We start from the raw sequence: 16678 nt of genomic DNA, 5'->3' as shown, positions 1-16678 counted from the left end.
AATTAGGCAACTTGTTTATTTTAAAAAGTTTATAGCACAATTATAAGATACCCTGGCTGATTTACAAAGTAATTCTTCAAAGGCTTCAACATTTTTGAAAACATTTAAGTATAGTTGACTTACAATATTGTGCCAATCTCACTGTACAGCAAAGTAACTCAGTTATACACATATATACATTCTTTTTTATGTTCTTTTCCATTATGGTTTATCCCAGGAGATTGGATATAGTTCCTCGTGCTATACAGTAGGACCTTGTTGTTTATCCATTCTAAATGTAATAGTTTGCATCTACCAACCCCAAACTCCCAGTCCATCCCACTCCCTCCCCCCTCCCCCTTGGCAACCACAAGTCTGATCTCTATGTCTGTGAGTCTGTTTTGTAGATAGGTTCATTTGTGCCACATTTTAGATTCCACATATAAGTGATATCATATGGTATTTGTCTTTTTTAAAAAAATAAATTTATTTTACTTTTGGCTGCATTAGGTCTTTGTTGCTGAGCGTGGGCTTTCTCTAATTGCAGCAAGTGAGGGCTACTCTTCGTTGTGGTGCGTGGGCTTCTCATTGTGGTGGCTTCTCTTGTTGCGGAGCACAGGCTCTAGGTGCGCGGGCTTCAGTAGTTGTGGCCTGGGGGCTCTAGAGCGCAGGCTCAGTAGTTGTGGTGCACAGGCTTAGTTGCTCCATGGCATGTGGGATCTTCCTGGACCAGGGCTTGAACCCATGTCCCCTGCACTGGCAGGCGGATTCTTAACCAGTGCCCCACCAGGGAAGTCCCTGTCTTTCTCTTTCTGACTTACTTTACTTAGTATGGTAATCTCTAGTTGCATCCATGTTGATGCAAATGGCATTATTTCATTCTTTTCTTACGGCTGAGTAATATTCCATTGTATATACATGTACCACGTCTTTAGCCGTTCATCTGTCGTTGGACATTTAGGTTGTCTTCATGTTTTGGCTATCATGAATAGTGCTATGAACACAGGGGTGCATGTATCTCTTTGAATTATACTTTTGTCCAAGTATATGTCCAGGAGTGGGATTGCTGGATCACATGGTAATTCTATTTTTAGTTTTCTGAGGACCCTCCGTACTGTTATCCATGGTTGCTGCATCAACTTACATTCCCACCAACAGTGTAGGAGGGTTCCCTTTTCTCCACATCTTCTCCAGCACTTGCTGTTTGCAGACTTTTTTTTTTTTTTTTTGCGGTACGTGGTCCTCTCACTGTTGTGGCCTCTCCCGTTGCGGAGCACAGGCTCCAGACGCGCAGGCTCAGCGGCCATGGCTCACGGGCTCAGCTGCTCCGTGGCATGTGGGATCTTTCCGGACCGGGGCACGAACCTGTGTCCCCTGCATCGGCACATGGACTCTCAACCACTGCGCCACCAGAGAAGCCCTGCAGACTTTTTAATGATGGCCATTCTGACCAGTGTGGCGTGGTACCTCATTGTAGTTTTGATTTGCATTTCTGTAATAATTAGTGATGTTGGGCACCTTTTCATGTGCCTACTGGCCATCTGTATGTCTTCTCTGGAGAAATGTCTATTAAGGTCTTCTGCCCACTTTTTTGATTGGGTTGTTTTTTTGTTGTTGAGTTGTATGAGCTGTTTGTATATTTTGGAGATTTAGTCAGATGCATCATCTGCAAATATCTTCTCCCATTCCGTAGGTTGTCTTTTTGTCTTTTTTTTTTTTTTTATGGTTTCCTTTGCTGTTCAAAAACGTGTAAGTTTGATTAGGTCCCATTTGTTATTGTTTTTATTTCTATTGCCTTGGGAGACTGACCTAAGAAAACATTGGTACAATTTATGTCAGGGAATGCTTTGCCTATGCTGTCTTCTAGGAATTTTATAGTGTCGTGTCTTATGTTTAAGTCTTTAAGCCATTTTGAGTTTATTTTTGTGCATGCTCTGAGGATGTGTTTTAACTTTATTGATTTACACGCAGCTGTCGAACTTTCCCAACACCACTTGCTGAAGAGACTGTCTTTTTCCCATTTTATGTTCTTGAAAGGCTTAAACATTTTTAAACCTACCTAATGATGGGCAAGCAAATAAAGCGTGTACAGTCATGCTGAATTACTTTTTTTGCATTCAACCATCTTTATCACAGATAGCCTGCAGTTCAGTTACTCTGCGTAAATTAAAATTTTTTTTTTAAAGTCTGTTATTTTGATAACTTAAGTTTCTATTTCAATTCAGAACATCACAGCTTGTTTGGAGGTAATTATGAATTATGTAGGTACCATGTCAAATTCCAAGTACATTTCTGCTTCACAGGTTACTTTATTTAATAAGAACATTAATTTTCACCATGATGCTGTGGTCCACCAAATAATGCATAAACAGACACACATGCAGTGCTGAGCTGAATTTACAGCAGCATTCAAAATAATGAAAGATGTTTCATCTCTGACAGAAAAAACTTCCTAAATTTCCAAGAACTGGGGGGAAAAAAAAGCTAAACCACTACTGGAATTGACTTAGCTGATCTTTTTGAAGCATCTGATAACACGGATACAAAAATGGCAACATTTACCTTTCTGCAGAGGTCTTCTGCTAATGGAGCCAACATATTAATAGCTATAGCTTCATTTTATTTATGTACATAAGGAAATTTGGAATTGAAAATGAGCAAAATTAATTTAGAAGAGTGGTCACTTGATCTAAATGAAAAGTCATGCTTCACAGAGTGATATTTAAATGCAGTTCTTTCAGCTGCATGTGATAAATACTTAATTGTGGCTCAGTCTCCTTAAAATAATGACTAAGTTTTGAAGTAAATGCTAGATGCTTCTATGAACAGATTTGTTTCATTGGATTAGTGCTATCATCATGGCCCTCACCGTGGATGATAAATGGTAATAAACATTTTACTCAAGTTATCTGTTCATCAACAGCTTTCTTGAGAAATATAAACATTTTCATTAAATATGCACTTTTAAAACCTAACTGCTGCTGAAAGAGTTTGTTACAGAATAGTAGCATTACCAAATAATAAGAAGGGATTTATACCATATGATAAACCATAAAGCCATTGTAGCAAAAACACTCAAACTCTATGGTGAGCTTCTTACCCCCTATTTCCCACACATATTTCCCACACACCTAACCCATCACTTCCTACACTTCCCCCTGACTCCCCAAATGCCAGGGCATCCTGGCAGCTTCATGAATCTTGCAGGATATGGTGTGAGTCACAACACACCTGACTAGAACACCGAGGGCCAGGTGAGCAGGGGCAGGACTGGTATTAGAGGAAAACTCACACTAATAAGAAACAAAATGCAACCACCACATTATGGGGAGCTTACGGGTGTAGAAAAAAGCATATGCCTGATATCTACAAGTGTAGAGACGAAGGCAGAGATGTGACTGAGAATAAAGCACGGTTATTACCGATAATCTTATTGTACACTCGTTCACTGAATGTGACAGGCTACAGAATGTCTAGTTAGAAGGAGTGAAAACATTCCCCTTTGTTCACCTGCCTATGATTCTGTCATTTTAGTTAATCATTCGTGTGTTTCTTTTGCTCAAATCTGTATATGTATTATACTGAGAATGTAAGTATTTCTGGAGATTTAAAAAAAGCCTAATCAATGACTAATTATTTCCTAAGACAGCCTGCAACATAATATTCATTTGGTTCCAAATTTTCATGATGATGAAAACTTACGAATAAACACGTGCAAAAATTCTGCATGTTAAAGGATTATCTCATATTAGTAGAGGGTTATAAGATAAAGTGAATGTTACTAAAAAAGTAGAAAAAAATAAGGCCATTAATGCACACAAAGAATAGAGACAGTGATTCTGCAAAAGCACAAATCACGGTAGGAGTTTCATTGAATACTAATGTTCCTAGATGCATCCATGCTTACAGAAGTCTTTAATTCATGCTGTGTGTCAGACACTGGACTCCATGTAGTTACGTAATAAATTCTCACTATGGCCCTATGAAGTAGGTACTAGCTTCATATTATAGATGAGAAAATACAGAGAGGTCCAGTGTTTTGCTGAAGGCTCCACAGTGAAGAAATAACAGTGGATCCAGGATTTATACTCAGTTTGATTCTGAAGTTCATAGGTACTCTCATTATAGTAAGAGGTGGGAGATCCTTGTGTAGAAATACAATTCTAAATTGTAGTTATGATTAGAGCTTTAAAAGGTAAAACCAAATTAATGAAGAAAATATACAAAGAATAAATGCTGGAGAGGGTGTGGAGAAGAGGGAACCCTCTTGCACTGTTGGTGGGAATATAAATTGATACAGCCACTATGGAGAACAGTATGGAGGTTCCTTAAAGCACTAAAAATAGAACTACCATACGACCCAGCAATCCCACTACTGGGCATATACCCTGAGAAAACCAGAATTCAAAAAGATACATGCACCACATTGTTCATTGCAGCACTATTTACAATAGCCAGGACATGGAAGCAACCTAAGTGTCCATTGACAGATGAATGGATAAAGAAGATGTGGCACATATATACAATGGAATATTACTCAGCCATAAAAAGGAACGAAATTGAGCTATTTGTAGTGAGGTGGATGGACCTAGAGTCTGTCACACAGAGTGAAGTAAGTCAGAAACAGAAAAACAAATACCATATGCTAACACATATATATGGAATCTAAAAGAGAAAAAAATGGTTCTAATGAACCTAGGGGCAGGACAGGAATAAAGATGCAGACATAGAGAACGGACCTGAGGACACGGGGAGGGGGAAGGGTAAGCTGGGACGAAGTGAGGGAGTGGCATGGACATATATACACTACCAAATGTAAAATAGATAGCTTGTGGGAAGCAGCCGCATAGCACAGGGAGATCAGCTAGGTGCTTTGTCACCACCTAGAGGGGTGGGATAGGGAGGGTGGGAGGGAGACGCAAGAGGGAGGGGATATAGGGATATATGTATACATATAGCTGATTCACTTTGTTATACAGCAGAAACTAACACACCATTGTAAAGCAATTATACTCGAATAAAGTTGTTAAAAAAAAAGAAAATAAACACTTGTATCTAGCTAGAATGTCCACCTCTAAAGTAGAGGCATGCAACGAAGGGGTACTTATTAAATAGTTAATATTGGCCCCTACGTATACAAGATATATAATCCCCCCTAGACTGACTTTTAATATTAAAAGGCTGTGATGTTAAAATAATTTAAAACAGATGTTTTATTCTTTCCTCCAGAAAGTTATCTTGAAAACCAGTAATTCACAAAAGAAAAATCTACAAATGACATAAAGTGAAAAAGGGTTTATCGCACTAGTAATTAAAGGTAAATTTTTACCAGATTTGTAAAGAGTTTAAAAAATCGTAATAGAACGATAATATCCAGCCTCAACAAAGGCTGAGGGAATGTGCACTACAGTGGCCACACCTGGTCTGGTGTGACCTGTTACAACTTCCATCCTCATGCGCTCTGCCTTCCCGTCACCAGGAGTGCCCGTCCTGCCACTTGTGCACTGCGTCCCATCCTTTCTTGGGGGCTGTGAGTGTATCAGATGAGCAATTCTCTTTCTCCTACACTGTCGAGTTTCTCCTGTTTATCTGTTCATTCTCTTTAGCATAAGAACATGTTGTACTTTTTTTAAAAAAGTGAATTCTATCTTCAAAAAATCCCTGCTTGATCCCTAATCTCACCACTTTCTATTACTGCCCCATCTCTCTGCTCCCCTTACCAGTCAAACTGCCCAAAAGAACGACCAGGGCCAGCCGTCTGCAGGCTACCTTCCCCCGTTCTCTCCGGGACCCACTCAGGCGGGCAGGTCTGTGTTCCCGCTGCTCCACGGAAACAGCCAGGCCATATTTTGCTTCACCGCCCAGCAGCATCTGACACAGCTGATGGTTCTTCCTCAGATTCTCTCTTACCTTCTCATCACTGGTTGTTCCTTTACTAGATTCTCACCCTCCAGAACTCTAAGCATCTCATCCTCAGAGAAAGCCTCTCTTTTCTCTATTTGTACTTATTTCCTAGGTGATCTCATGGATTTAAATGTTATCTCTACTAGTGATGTCTATCTTCTCCCCTAAGAAACTCCAGGTCTGTATACTGACCTACTGCACTGACATCTTCTCCATGTGGTATCTAATCATCACGTGGAACTGAACAGGCCCCAAACTCCAACTTGTTCCGCCTGCAGTTTTCCCCAACTCCACCCTCTAGCTGCTCAAGTCAGAAAGCTCAGTCATCCTTGTTCTTTTGCTCATAGTTAATCCACCAGCAAATCCTGTTGGTTCTACCTTCAGAAAATATATATACATCTCTCTGACCTCTACTTAACACCTCCACCAATATCACTTTGCCCCAAGCCACCATTTCTTACCTGGATTATTGCAATAGTCTTGTAACTAGTCTCTTTGTTCCAATCCTTGCCCTACTATTGTCTCTTCTTAACACAGCAGTTAGAGTGATCTTTTAAAAAAGTAGGATTTATTTGGCTATTTGGTGTCATAGAGAACTTTCTTCTTAAAATTTTTTTTTTAATAACAGTTGAGCAGTTATACTTGATTTTAAAGTGAAATCTTATGGGAAATGCCCCAAGCATGAGAACTGATGAAAGTGGAGTTGGGAGCGCAGCAACGTTCTGATGGGCAAATCAGTACTTCCTTCCTCATGCTGTTTAGGCACTTTGGAGATTGTACAGGGTATGAAAAACCACTGCTCTGGAACAACTTATAGAGCTATTCCATTTTTCTTGAGGTCTCAAAAAAATAGCTTTCTTAAAGAAATTAGGGTATATGAAAACTTGATTTCAGTCTAATCACCCCTTGGCTTCCTCTAGAAAATTGTGTCTTATGTGCAGAGTCCCGTTAAAAACCTTGACAGAAAGGTTGAAAAGATAGTCATTGATAGCAAACAACTATGCAATCTCAATCAATAGTACAGTTTCTTCTTTGACACTGCTTTATTATGCATTTATATAAAAGTTATCCTAATATTTTCTTCTTGTTAATAACTCATCTCTACTACTTTTCTACTATAATAAAAATTTGTTTAAACAATATTCTGTTCCTCTAGATTACAGATTCAATACTGGGACTTACCTACCACCTATTCTCTCATTCTCATGTCAAGAGAATACGATTTTCTTAGCTGGGAATTAAATGTGGTCACTTTTAAGGGAGAAAGTTGCACTAAGGGAAAAAAAGAAGGAATGTGAGCCTTCTCTCGAACAGTCTAAATACCTTGGGCCTTAGGGAAATATTATTTTGGACTCCACAGACTTGATTCCTCATCATGTTTCTTGCTGCTGATTCCGCATCAGTAAACTGGGAGTAATGGTTTCCCTCTACCTCACAGCGTGACCAATTGTCCTGGTTTGCCTCAGACTTTCCCAGTTTTAGCCCTGAAAGTAGTACTGGTTTAGCAAACTGGGATAGTTGGTTACCTCACTCCCTATATCACAGGAATACTGTCCAATGAGACAGGAGAAGGTAAGATAATTCAAAACATTTCATATACTTTATCTGAAAGAATCCACAGAGCTATTATTATTATTCTGTTTATTTTACGCCTATACTAAGTGATCCCTGGTTATGATGTGAGAAATGGTTCAGATGCAACAAACACATCTTAAGAAGGCATGCTTTTACTTACATGCTTAGGGAAACTACATAAATACCGTTCCTGATCATGAATCACTTGAAGAATTAAAAAGTTACAATTATCATATTGGAAGTAAACTGAGTATTGGCGCCACAGATATATTACAGGGTATAAACAATTCAACCTTTATATATGAAAAGTGAGTCTTGTTTTTTATTATGATTCTAAATGTATTTGCAAATGTTCATTTACCCCAAATGTTTGCATTTTTAATATCTTACCTATCACAGAGGCTTTAAGTAACTCAATTTTATCCTTGAGGCCTGCAGCTTTCAGATTGTCACAGGCACCTAGTAACTGTGAGTCACTGACGTCAGCACCCATGTAATACACATCCTGTGAGGGAAGAAATTCATATTATAAGTATAAATAAACCCATATTTTATGTAGTTAAGAAAATCTACTTGCATTTTCAATGATGAAAATGAAATTAATAGATTTGTTAGTTCAGGTTAAAACAAATTTAGAATTGACATGGGCAAAAACCAGAAGTTTTTGTTAAAATTTTAAAAACTGTTAATAATATTTTATAATTACAGATGTCTAAGGAATTTAGGGATTTATATAATCTAGGTCATGACTAATTATTGTATTTCTATCATATTTTCCGAAATTTATCACAGTATTTAAAGAAATAACACAGCAATTTAATTAACCCTTCATAGTCTATTTTTATTACAGTTATATAGCAACTTGTATAATTAAAAAATAATCCCTAAATAGACAGTCTACCTGTAAATAATTGGTAAGTGAATACATACACACACTCATTAACGTAAAACATTGCCTGGTTTACCAAACTTTAGAACTTACTGGCCATTCTTTAGCAGCTTCCAAAAGTATTGTTCCAAGTCCACACATTGGATCTAAAACAACTGCACCAGCCTATAGACAGAAATGTTGATTTGCTATCATTAAATCTATTATAATAGGTAATATAAAAGAAACCTAACACTTGAGGAATCAATATTTCAGAGTAAAGACTCCTTTCTATACTTCATTAGGAATTTCAGGTAGTTAAAGCCGTAGTGCAGGTATGCTTGACACATTTAAAGATTAGGAAGGAGACCAGTGTGGCCAAAGCACAGTGAGCGGGAGGGGCAGGGTGGTGATTACGTCAGAGAGGCGGCCAGACTACCCCATCAAGGTGGGCTGCATTGCACCGCGCGCAGTCACAGCCACCGAGCCCTACAGGCTGAAAACACTGTGTAGCTCAGGCTCCAAGCCCACAGAGCGACACCTGGGGCTTCTGCTCCTCTCCCAGCAAGTCAAACAGTGAAGTGGTCGCCACCTGGGGCATGGCCACCGCTGTGGCAGAGGGAAAGAAAGCAAGACAGATCAGGCACTGGCTTTTAAAGGTGCCATCTGGAAGGGACATACATCATTTCCACCGACATGTCAGTCACAGGACACACACAATTTGAAGGGGCCAGGAAAGTGTCATCCTATCTGTACTTGAGAGGAGAACAGGAAATGCGGAGAAAAAACTAAGAACTCTCCCATCTGGGCAGTGGGGCTGGGGTGGGGTCACATCACGTCAGATCTCGTAGGTGTTACAAGGGGTCTGGTTCTATGCTGAAGGGTGGGAAGCTGTTGGAGGGAAAGTAAGCAGGAGTAACACGATGTTACATTTCAAAGGGATCATTCTGGCTGCTCTGTTGAGAACGGATCACAGAAGGGCAAGAGTGTTACCGGGAGGCTAGTTAGGGAATCCAGGCAGAGATAACGGTGGCTTGAATAAAGAGTGACGCTGGTGGAAGTGGGAAGAAGTAGTTGGATTCTGGGTATATTTTAAAGGTAGAACCAACAGGATGGATTGCATGTGGCGTGTTAAAGAATGACAACGGTCTGAAGTGACTGAAGTTTTTGACCTGAGCATCAGGTAGACGAGCTGCCTGTTACTGAACTGGGAAGTGTTGGGGAGGAAAAGCTACAAAGGAGACGAGAGTATAATTCTGGACATGTTCATTTTGAGATACCTCTTAGACCAAGCATGGATGTCAAGTGGACTTAAGCATCTGGAGTTCAGAGGAGAGGTTCAGGCCACAGATATAAATTTGGGAACCGTGGTTGTTAGTTTGTAAATGGTATTTAAAGCATCAAAACTGGGTAAGCCATCTAGGAAGCAAGAGAAGTTAGAAAAGAACAGTCTACGGGCTGGACGCCGGTGATCTCCTAAGTACAGACGTTTGGTAGATGAATACTCAGCAGTGCACACTGACAGCAGCACATCCTGACGTAGAACCTAGAGTGGTCCTGAAACGAAGTGGAAACACCCATTTCAAGAAGGAGTGATGACAGTGTCCACATGCTAGTAGATTAAGCAAGATGAGCTGTTTCAGTGGAGTGTTGGCGATGAGAACCTGAGGGAAGTGGGCACAAGAAAGAGTGGGAAGAGAAGAAGTAGACACCAAATATGGACAAGTAGTTTAAGTTTTTCTGTAAAGGGAAGCAGAGAAGGGGGTGGTAGCTGATGGAGCATGTGGGTTCAGGAGAGGGTTAATTCTTTTTTAAGTTGCAAGATGTGTACATGCTGATGGGAATGACCTAGTAGAGAAAAAAGTCCTCAAGTAGGCAAGAGGGAATGGAATCCAGTACACAAGTAACGGAGTGAAACAAGGACAGTTCATTTATTATAATGAAGACCAGGCAAAGTATGAGGGCGTAGATTCCAATATGTCGGTAAACTTGGTGGGAAGAACATGTTAAGGTTCTCTTCTGATTCCAATATTTAAGTCAATTAAGAAGTAAGAGAATTCAAAGTATGGGCAAGAAATGCCTGTAATGATAGAACATAAAAATCCAAGCTGTGATAGGGGGCTGAGGACAGGTGGTGAGTAGGGTCACCTACTAGAGGTCCCACGGGGTTAAAGAACTGCTTTAGGGCCCAAGAGGAAGTGAATGCGAAAGAGAAGGTTAACAGCAGGATCCTTGAATCTGAGATTTTGGAAGGTATACCCTTCTGGGCATGACAAAGTCTAGGATGTGACTAAGGCAGATCGTTAGAGGTAGGGAAGCCAAGGCACTAAGGGAGCAGACTACACAGTGGACACTGAGGTCGTAAAGAATTACGCAGGAGAAATGGTCTAAACCATTACAGAAAAGATAGGAAGAGACCTGTAGACACCGGGATAATCTGATGGCATGCGCTTCTAAGGCAGTGAGAGATCTGGGGGCAGGAGGGGCGACGAGGCCAAGCAGGACGCCTATCCCACCTCCAGGCCCAGCGGTCCCTTGGTCTGTCTACAGAGGAGGCAGAACGCTCAGAGGACAGCCAGGACATCAGGGGGTACCTGATGGAAAGAAACAAAATGTCCTTCAAGAGAGAAAGACTTTCCCCTGGCATGAAATTATGGAGAGTATCACACGGGTCCCCCATGAAGGGGCAGAGAGTAACAAAAAGGATAATGATTTAAATGGCAACTTTAAGATTAATAGTGGTATGAGAACTAATCTTTATTAAGATCTTAAAATGTGCCAAACACTGTGTTCTTTCTCCCCCATGGTCCCTGTTCAATGAGGTAATTTGACCTTAAGTATCTTTCAGTGTCTATTTTACTGTAGGACCTTTTCTATCCATGACATTTGGGTACACAGGCAGAAGCAGAGAAGTATTTCCATATGCTTAAAAGAATAACTGAGATTTATAGAACTTGGTTTTCCTTACTTGTTATGATATATAGGAAGAACAGTTTATAGTAAACATGAAAAAGATCGAACGACCCCAGACTTGAGTTTCATTTTTCGTGGCACTGGCCTACCTGAGGTTGAGCTGCCTGTGCACTGCTCTGGGTACCAAGCTCCAAAGAGGGGCCTGGATCAATGCTGGATACTGGCATCACTTACACGGTGGGTCACCACTGCATTCCCCCCAAAAGAACCCTGCTGTGCTATTTCTCACCTACTTTAACAGACCTTCTTTGTTGATGGTCACATTAGAGAAACAATTTTTACTTTCGGTCCTAGCAGGACAAACTGACAAAAAGGAAAAATTTCATTGAGTATTATCTGTGGATATTTTCGATCATTTACTTTCTATATTTCTGAAAATTGTATGTTTATATCAGATAAAGGTAACATTTCAAATTTGTAGGTGGTTATATAAATTTATATGTAAATATAAACTGTGGTGACATCACTGGAAGTTTGGGAAAAAATAAACTGTTACCATATCCCTCTCTCCTTACTAAAAAATTTAGGCTAAAGATTTAAATCAAGTAAAAAAGAAAATCATGGATTCTGGGAACGTGGTAATATGGAAATAGCTCTCTCCTTGTTCTCTCAACTCTGAGCTACTTACTTCCGAGGCAAGCGATGCTCAGAACTACAGGCAACCGGTGCCAAGTGATGCCCTGGGCTCTGCTGAGGTCCCAGGAGAAGGAACCAGTATGAGGTCTCCTTGCCATGGGCTGGGTGGGTGATTAGAGACCAGCACTGGAACCCAGAGGGGAAACCACTGGAATCAGGGAAAAACCTGGTCTTCAGAGATCTGTGGACCTGCAGGGAGACCAGTGCATAGAAAAGTTTTCACTGAGTGCCTGAGCATGGCTGACAGTCTCCTTACACTACCAAACCCAGGGGTGCCAGAGATCCACTTGCCTTTTACCACTTAAGGATTCCAGGCATTTAAAATACTTTACTAACCACACTTGAGCCCCAGTGAGCCAACAAAGAAAAATAATGACACATCTAAGGGGAGGAGGTCCCTCAAAACCTAGAGAGAACATAGAGCAAACAGAACACACATCTAGTGAAATGAAACTTTTGGAGGGAACAGATAAACATGTGAAAAAAAGTAAGAGCTTCTAGAGATAGCAAAGACAGCACACACATACACAATTTTCCAAAGCTAAAAAAGACCATGATTTTAAAGCTAAACATTTCAATAAATAAAGTAGAGCACATCTTTTTGACTCTTGTTATAGTTTCTAAGATAATATCCAAGAATAACTCAAAACGCAGAGCCAAAATATAAAGAGATGGAGAGCATGTGAGAAAGGAAGCTTAACATGTTTATCACAGGAATTCCAGAAGCAGAAAAAAGGAAGTAGTTTAAGGTTAAAGACACTAAAGCAAAATAATTGAGGAAGTAATAATTAAGTAAATAATGCACGAAAGAGTGCCTGAGGTGGAGGAAAAAAATGTTTTTTTATAATTATAAATTCCAAATAATAATTATTATAACTATGATTATTATTACTGTTGGGGTGCAGGGCAGGCCACCCCAAAATATGCTTCAATGGCACATTGATTATCTTGAATTAAAGTTACTTGAGAAACAGCCAGTAAAAAGAAATGATATTAACAAAGAAGGAATGAAAGAAAAAGACACCTCCTTTCCCCCTGAAAGCAGGAACTAAATTTCCCTTGTGAAGGTATCCTCCCACTACTGGGAGGATATCACCAGAGTTAGGGAACCGAAGGCTAAGAAAGCTGTATAAACAAACTTTGTTAGTTCTTCATTTGTCTGCTACTACAAGCACAAGCCCCTTTGTTTCATTAAATCTTCACAAATAATTGTTTCTTTGTCTAAAAATAATACATAAACAACCTGCTTTGGTCACTTCAGGGGTCCCATTTCTAGTAGACGTCCATGCATATGAGTTAAATATTTTTTTCCTCCTATTAATCTGTCTTGTGTCAATTTAATTATTAGACCAGCCAAAAGAACTCAAGAGGGGTAGGAGGGAAGTCTTCACCTCCCTGACATTACTATGGCAGAAGTCAACACTTACATACTTTCTATATGCTAGGCATTGTTCTAATCACTTGATAAATGCTAATTCACTTAGTCCTCACATGACCCTGTGAGATTATTATTTTCATCTTGCAAATGAGAAACTTAGGCACAGAGATGTTAAGTTATCTTACATAAAGTTTCCCAGCCAGTAAGTGGTAGAGCCAGAATTAGAACTCAGTCAGACTCACCGAGTTCTGGGTTGAATAGAAAAGACTCTTACATAAGTATTTACATCCTGGTGATATTCCTGAACTTTAAAGGATTAAAGAGAAAACTCTCATAAGCTTGCAAGCAGAAAGGACAAGACAGGCATAATGGAAAAGAAAAATCACACTGGCGTGAACTACTCACCTAGAACACCAGAAGTGAAAAGACAATGGAATAGCATCTACAGACCTCTGAGAGAAAAGGACTGCAACTCAAGAATCTTATACCTAGCCAAAGTGACGATACCCAGGTTGACAGGAGGAAGTTTGAGGATATATAGGAATCCAGACAGTATATTCCTCAATACCACATTTGAGGAAAGTAGCTAAGAAAAGACTAATCAAGCAACAAATAAACCTGAGCCGAGGCCTCAAAGTGAAGAACAAAGGTGAGGAGCAACGCACCTCACAATATATCTTCGTGAGTTTATACAGAAACGTGCATGTTACACACATTACATCTTAATGATTAAGGATAGGCTGTGTAATATAAGTGCAGAATAAGAACTTTTGAAAGAGAGGGTCATGCTTTAAGGGAAATTCTGATACATAATAAATAATTTAGTTCAATCTAGTAGTTGGGAGTTGGGAGTGGAAGGCAGGAAAATGTTTCAAAGGTCTCATTGTAGGGAGGAGTAATTCTGTGGGGCAGAAGAGAAAGAAGTACCCTGGAGGTCTCATCTTATGATAGGGAAGAGCGGACAGAGGAGGGAAGATGAGAGTGTCTTGGTGGTAAAAACAGTGTCTTGGCAAAGAAAAGAGTTGATGTCTTGTTGTAAAGTTAGAATCGAGTCCCATGTGTTTAATTAAGAGAGCTGGGCGAGGGAGCCACTCATGGAATAGAACATAAAGTAAAATCCAACCTCAGGGAGAACAGTGAAATGATTAACTTGCTTAAACTAGCAAAAATAAAGAATAAACTGTCAGAAGTTACAAACAGAATAGAACAGGAGGAATGCAATCAGGTGTATCTATCATAATACTGAATACTCTCATTGAAAGACAGAGCCTATCAGAGTGGGATAAAAACAGAGCTGTGTTTATTAAAAAAACACACTTAAAACAATGCTGAAAATAAAGCAGTGTCAAAGAACTACTACAAAGGAAAATGCAAAGAGAAAGAAAACAGTGAAAATATTAATAAGACATGGTGAAATTTAAATTTAAACTTCCAACTCAAGATAATGAAAACTTTAATAACAAGGAAGAGGCACACTTCACGATGAAGCAGTAACATTCATAGAAGAGTATAAACCACACTACACAGCAGCTGAATGAGGTAACAACTAATAAAAATGCAAACTCTTAAAAAAATGTAATAACCTAATAAATTTCAAAATACCTCTTTCAGAACTGAGCAGATAGTAAAACAGTAAGTAAAGATATAAAGGCCATCTCTTGACTAGAAAATAAAATTATTTTCTTATGTCCATGGAATATTTACAAAAACTGATCAAGATCTTGGTTAAAGGACCTCGCTATTACATTAATAAGAATGAGACCAGTTTCCTTACCTTAATTTCTGCGAGAGAGGCCATTGCCCACGCTATGGTAGATCTCAGTCCTGCTGTCTTGATGTAAGCTCTGCTGGCTAAAGGAACCCTAAAAGAAAAGAACACCCAATATTACTGTATGTTAAAGAATATGATATAAACAAAAAATTAACCCATTCATATCTGTACCTCATTTTAACAAGTTCATACAACATGCACTAAAGTATTTCCTGTTAGAGAATATTTAACCTTATTACAAAATTACCTTCTCTAATTGGCACCTTGTCTAACCAGCCAGTGTGGTATTTCAGAAAGGTAAATTTTTTAGATAAGTGAAATTTAAACCATTTTGTGTTTAACTTATAAAGATTTAATCACATGAGGGAAATCTTCCTAAAGTGTTTATAGACTTCCCTGACTTCCCACACGGACTAGACCTTGCCTTGCTGATCTGGAGTCATCAAGAGGAACAGACTGCATTGTGATATAGATGTAGTATGGGAAGCACGGCTGAATGGATGCCAACCCTTGAAATATGTTTTCTAAAAGGTCCCTTTTGTAAGTTTGCTTTTTGCTCATTTGCATCTTTCTCAAAAGATGGAATGAAGCATGACATTGCATTGCCTAAGATAATTTATCGAACGAAGGGCTGAAGCAGACATCTCCCCAATGAGTTCACTGGCCTCCATTATGTATCACTTTATACTTTCTCCTCTACCTAATCATTGCTACTATCGGTGTTTCCAGATTTGATACATATTTTCAGAAAATTATTTTTATGTTTCTAATGCAACGAACAAGCATTTCCTTGGAAATCTCAATGCACTTTTCTATTTCATGTATACAATTTGTTGGGAAGACATTACGGGTATGATTTCAAGAATCAGTGCCTGGTTGTTTTGGGGACAGGCTTGTTCCAAAGCCACTAAGGGGCTCTTCTACTAACATTACACAAAGCCACAGTGTTTTCCAAACCCTATTTCCTTTCATCATTTTATTTCTGCTCTTTCTTTGACTTTAAGTTATCCTGTTTTGTATGTATTTACTGCAAGCCTCTTAAGATCTTAGAATGAAATAATTATAAATACCTTATCAAATAAAACGGTATAATTGCATATTTACTATTATGAGGAAGCCCTGAATGGTAAACCCATGAGAGTTGTGGTTTTTTTTTCTCTTAAAAGGTTTTTCAGGAAATAAAAATTCACATTGTAAATAGTACTATATCCACAGATTTGGAATCTGGGATATAAACTTTGCAGGTAAAAAGACTATAAAACATTTTGATCAATGAATCTTGCTTCTGCAGGTTAAGTGCAGCAATTACCTTGCTACAAAACGCATTAGTTAAAACCAAAATGAAGAGATTATTTTCACTCTAGAAACAAACACAGAGGGAGAGCGAGAATTGGTATGGAAAACTGTCTTTGTCCATATATATTACAAAGTGCTTTTCTAAGCATCAGAGATTTCTGTAGAACCTTTAAATTTTTAGCCATTATGTGCATATTTTTACTAATAGAGGTTTTATTTTATGGAAGCCAATTCTATTAATATGTGACAAAAGTGAACACATTCTTATTTTGCTTAACCTTGGGCAAAACTAATCTGC

General features: G+C 39.0%; 1 protein-coding gene across 6 annotated transcripts in view; it reads right to left on the bottom strand.

The window, feature by feature from the left end:
• Positions 1–16678, bottom strand: part of THUMPD2 (THUMP domain containing 2) — a 45516-nt gene that overhangs the window by 11842 nt on the left and 16996 nt on the right. For 4 of the 6 annotated variants that reach the window (XM_060169881.1, XM_060169883.1, XM_060169885.1 and 1 more), the window contains 3 exons: positions 15088–15175; positions 8441–8512; positions 7849–7963 (listed from right to left, as the gene is read on the bottom strand). In XM_060169881.1, the coding sequence (XP_060025864.1) occupies positions 7849–7963; positions 8441–8512; positions 15088–15175 (275 nt within the window). Of the gene's footprint in view, positions 1–6344; positions 6840–7848; positions 7964–8440; positions 8513–15087; positions 15176–16678 lie in introns of all 6 variants that reach the window. The other 2 variants (XR_009544231.1, XM_060169882.1) reach the window with 2 other exon arrangements.

The sequence above is a fragment of the Lagenorhynchus albirostris genome, chromosome 13 (genome assembly GCF_949774975.1).
Source record: "Lagenorhynchus albirostris chromosome 13, mLagAlb1.1, whole genome shotgun sequence".
NCBI lineage: Eukaryota > Metazoa > Chordata > Mammalia > Artiodactyla > Delphinidae > Lagenorhynchus > Lagenorhynchus albirostris.
This window is presented reverse-complemented; position numbering and strand designations above follow the sequence as displayed.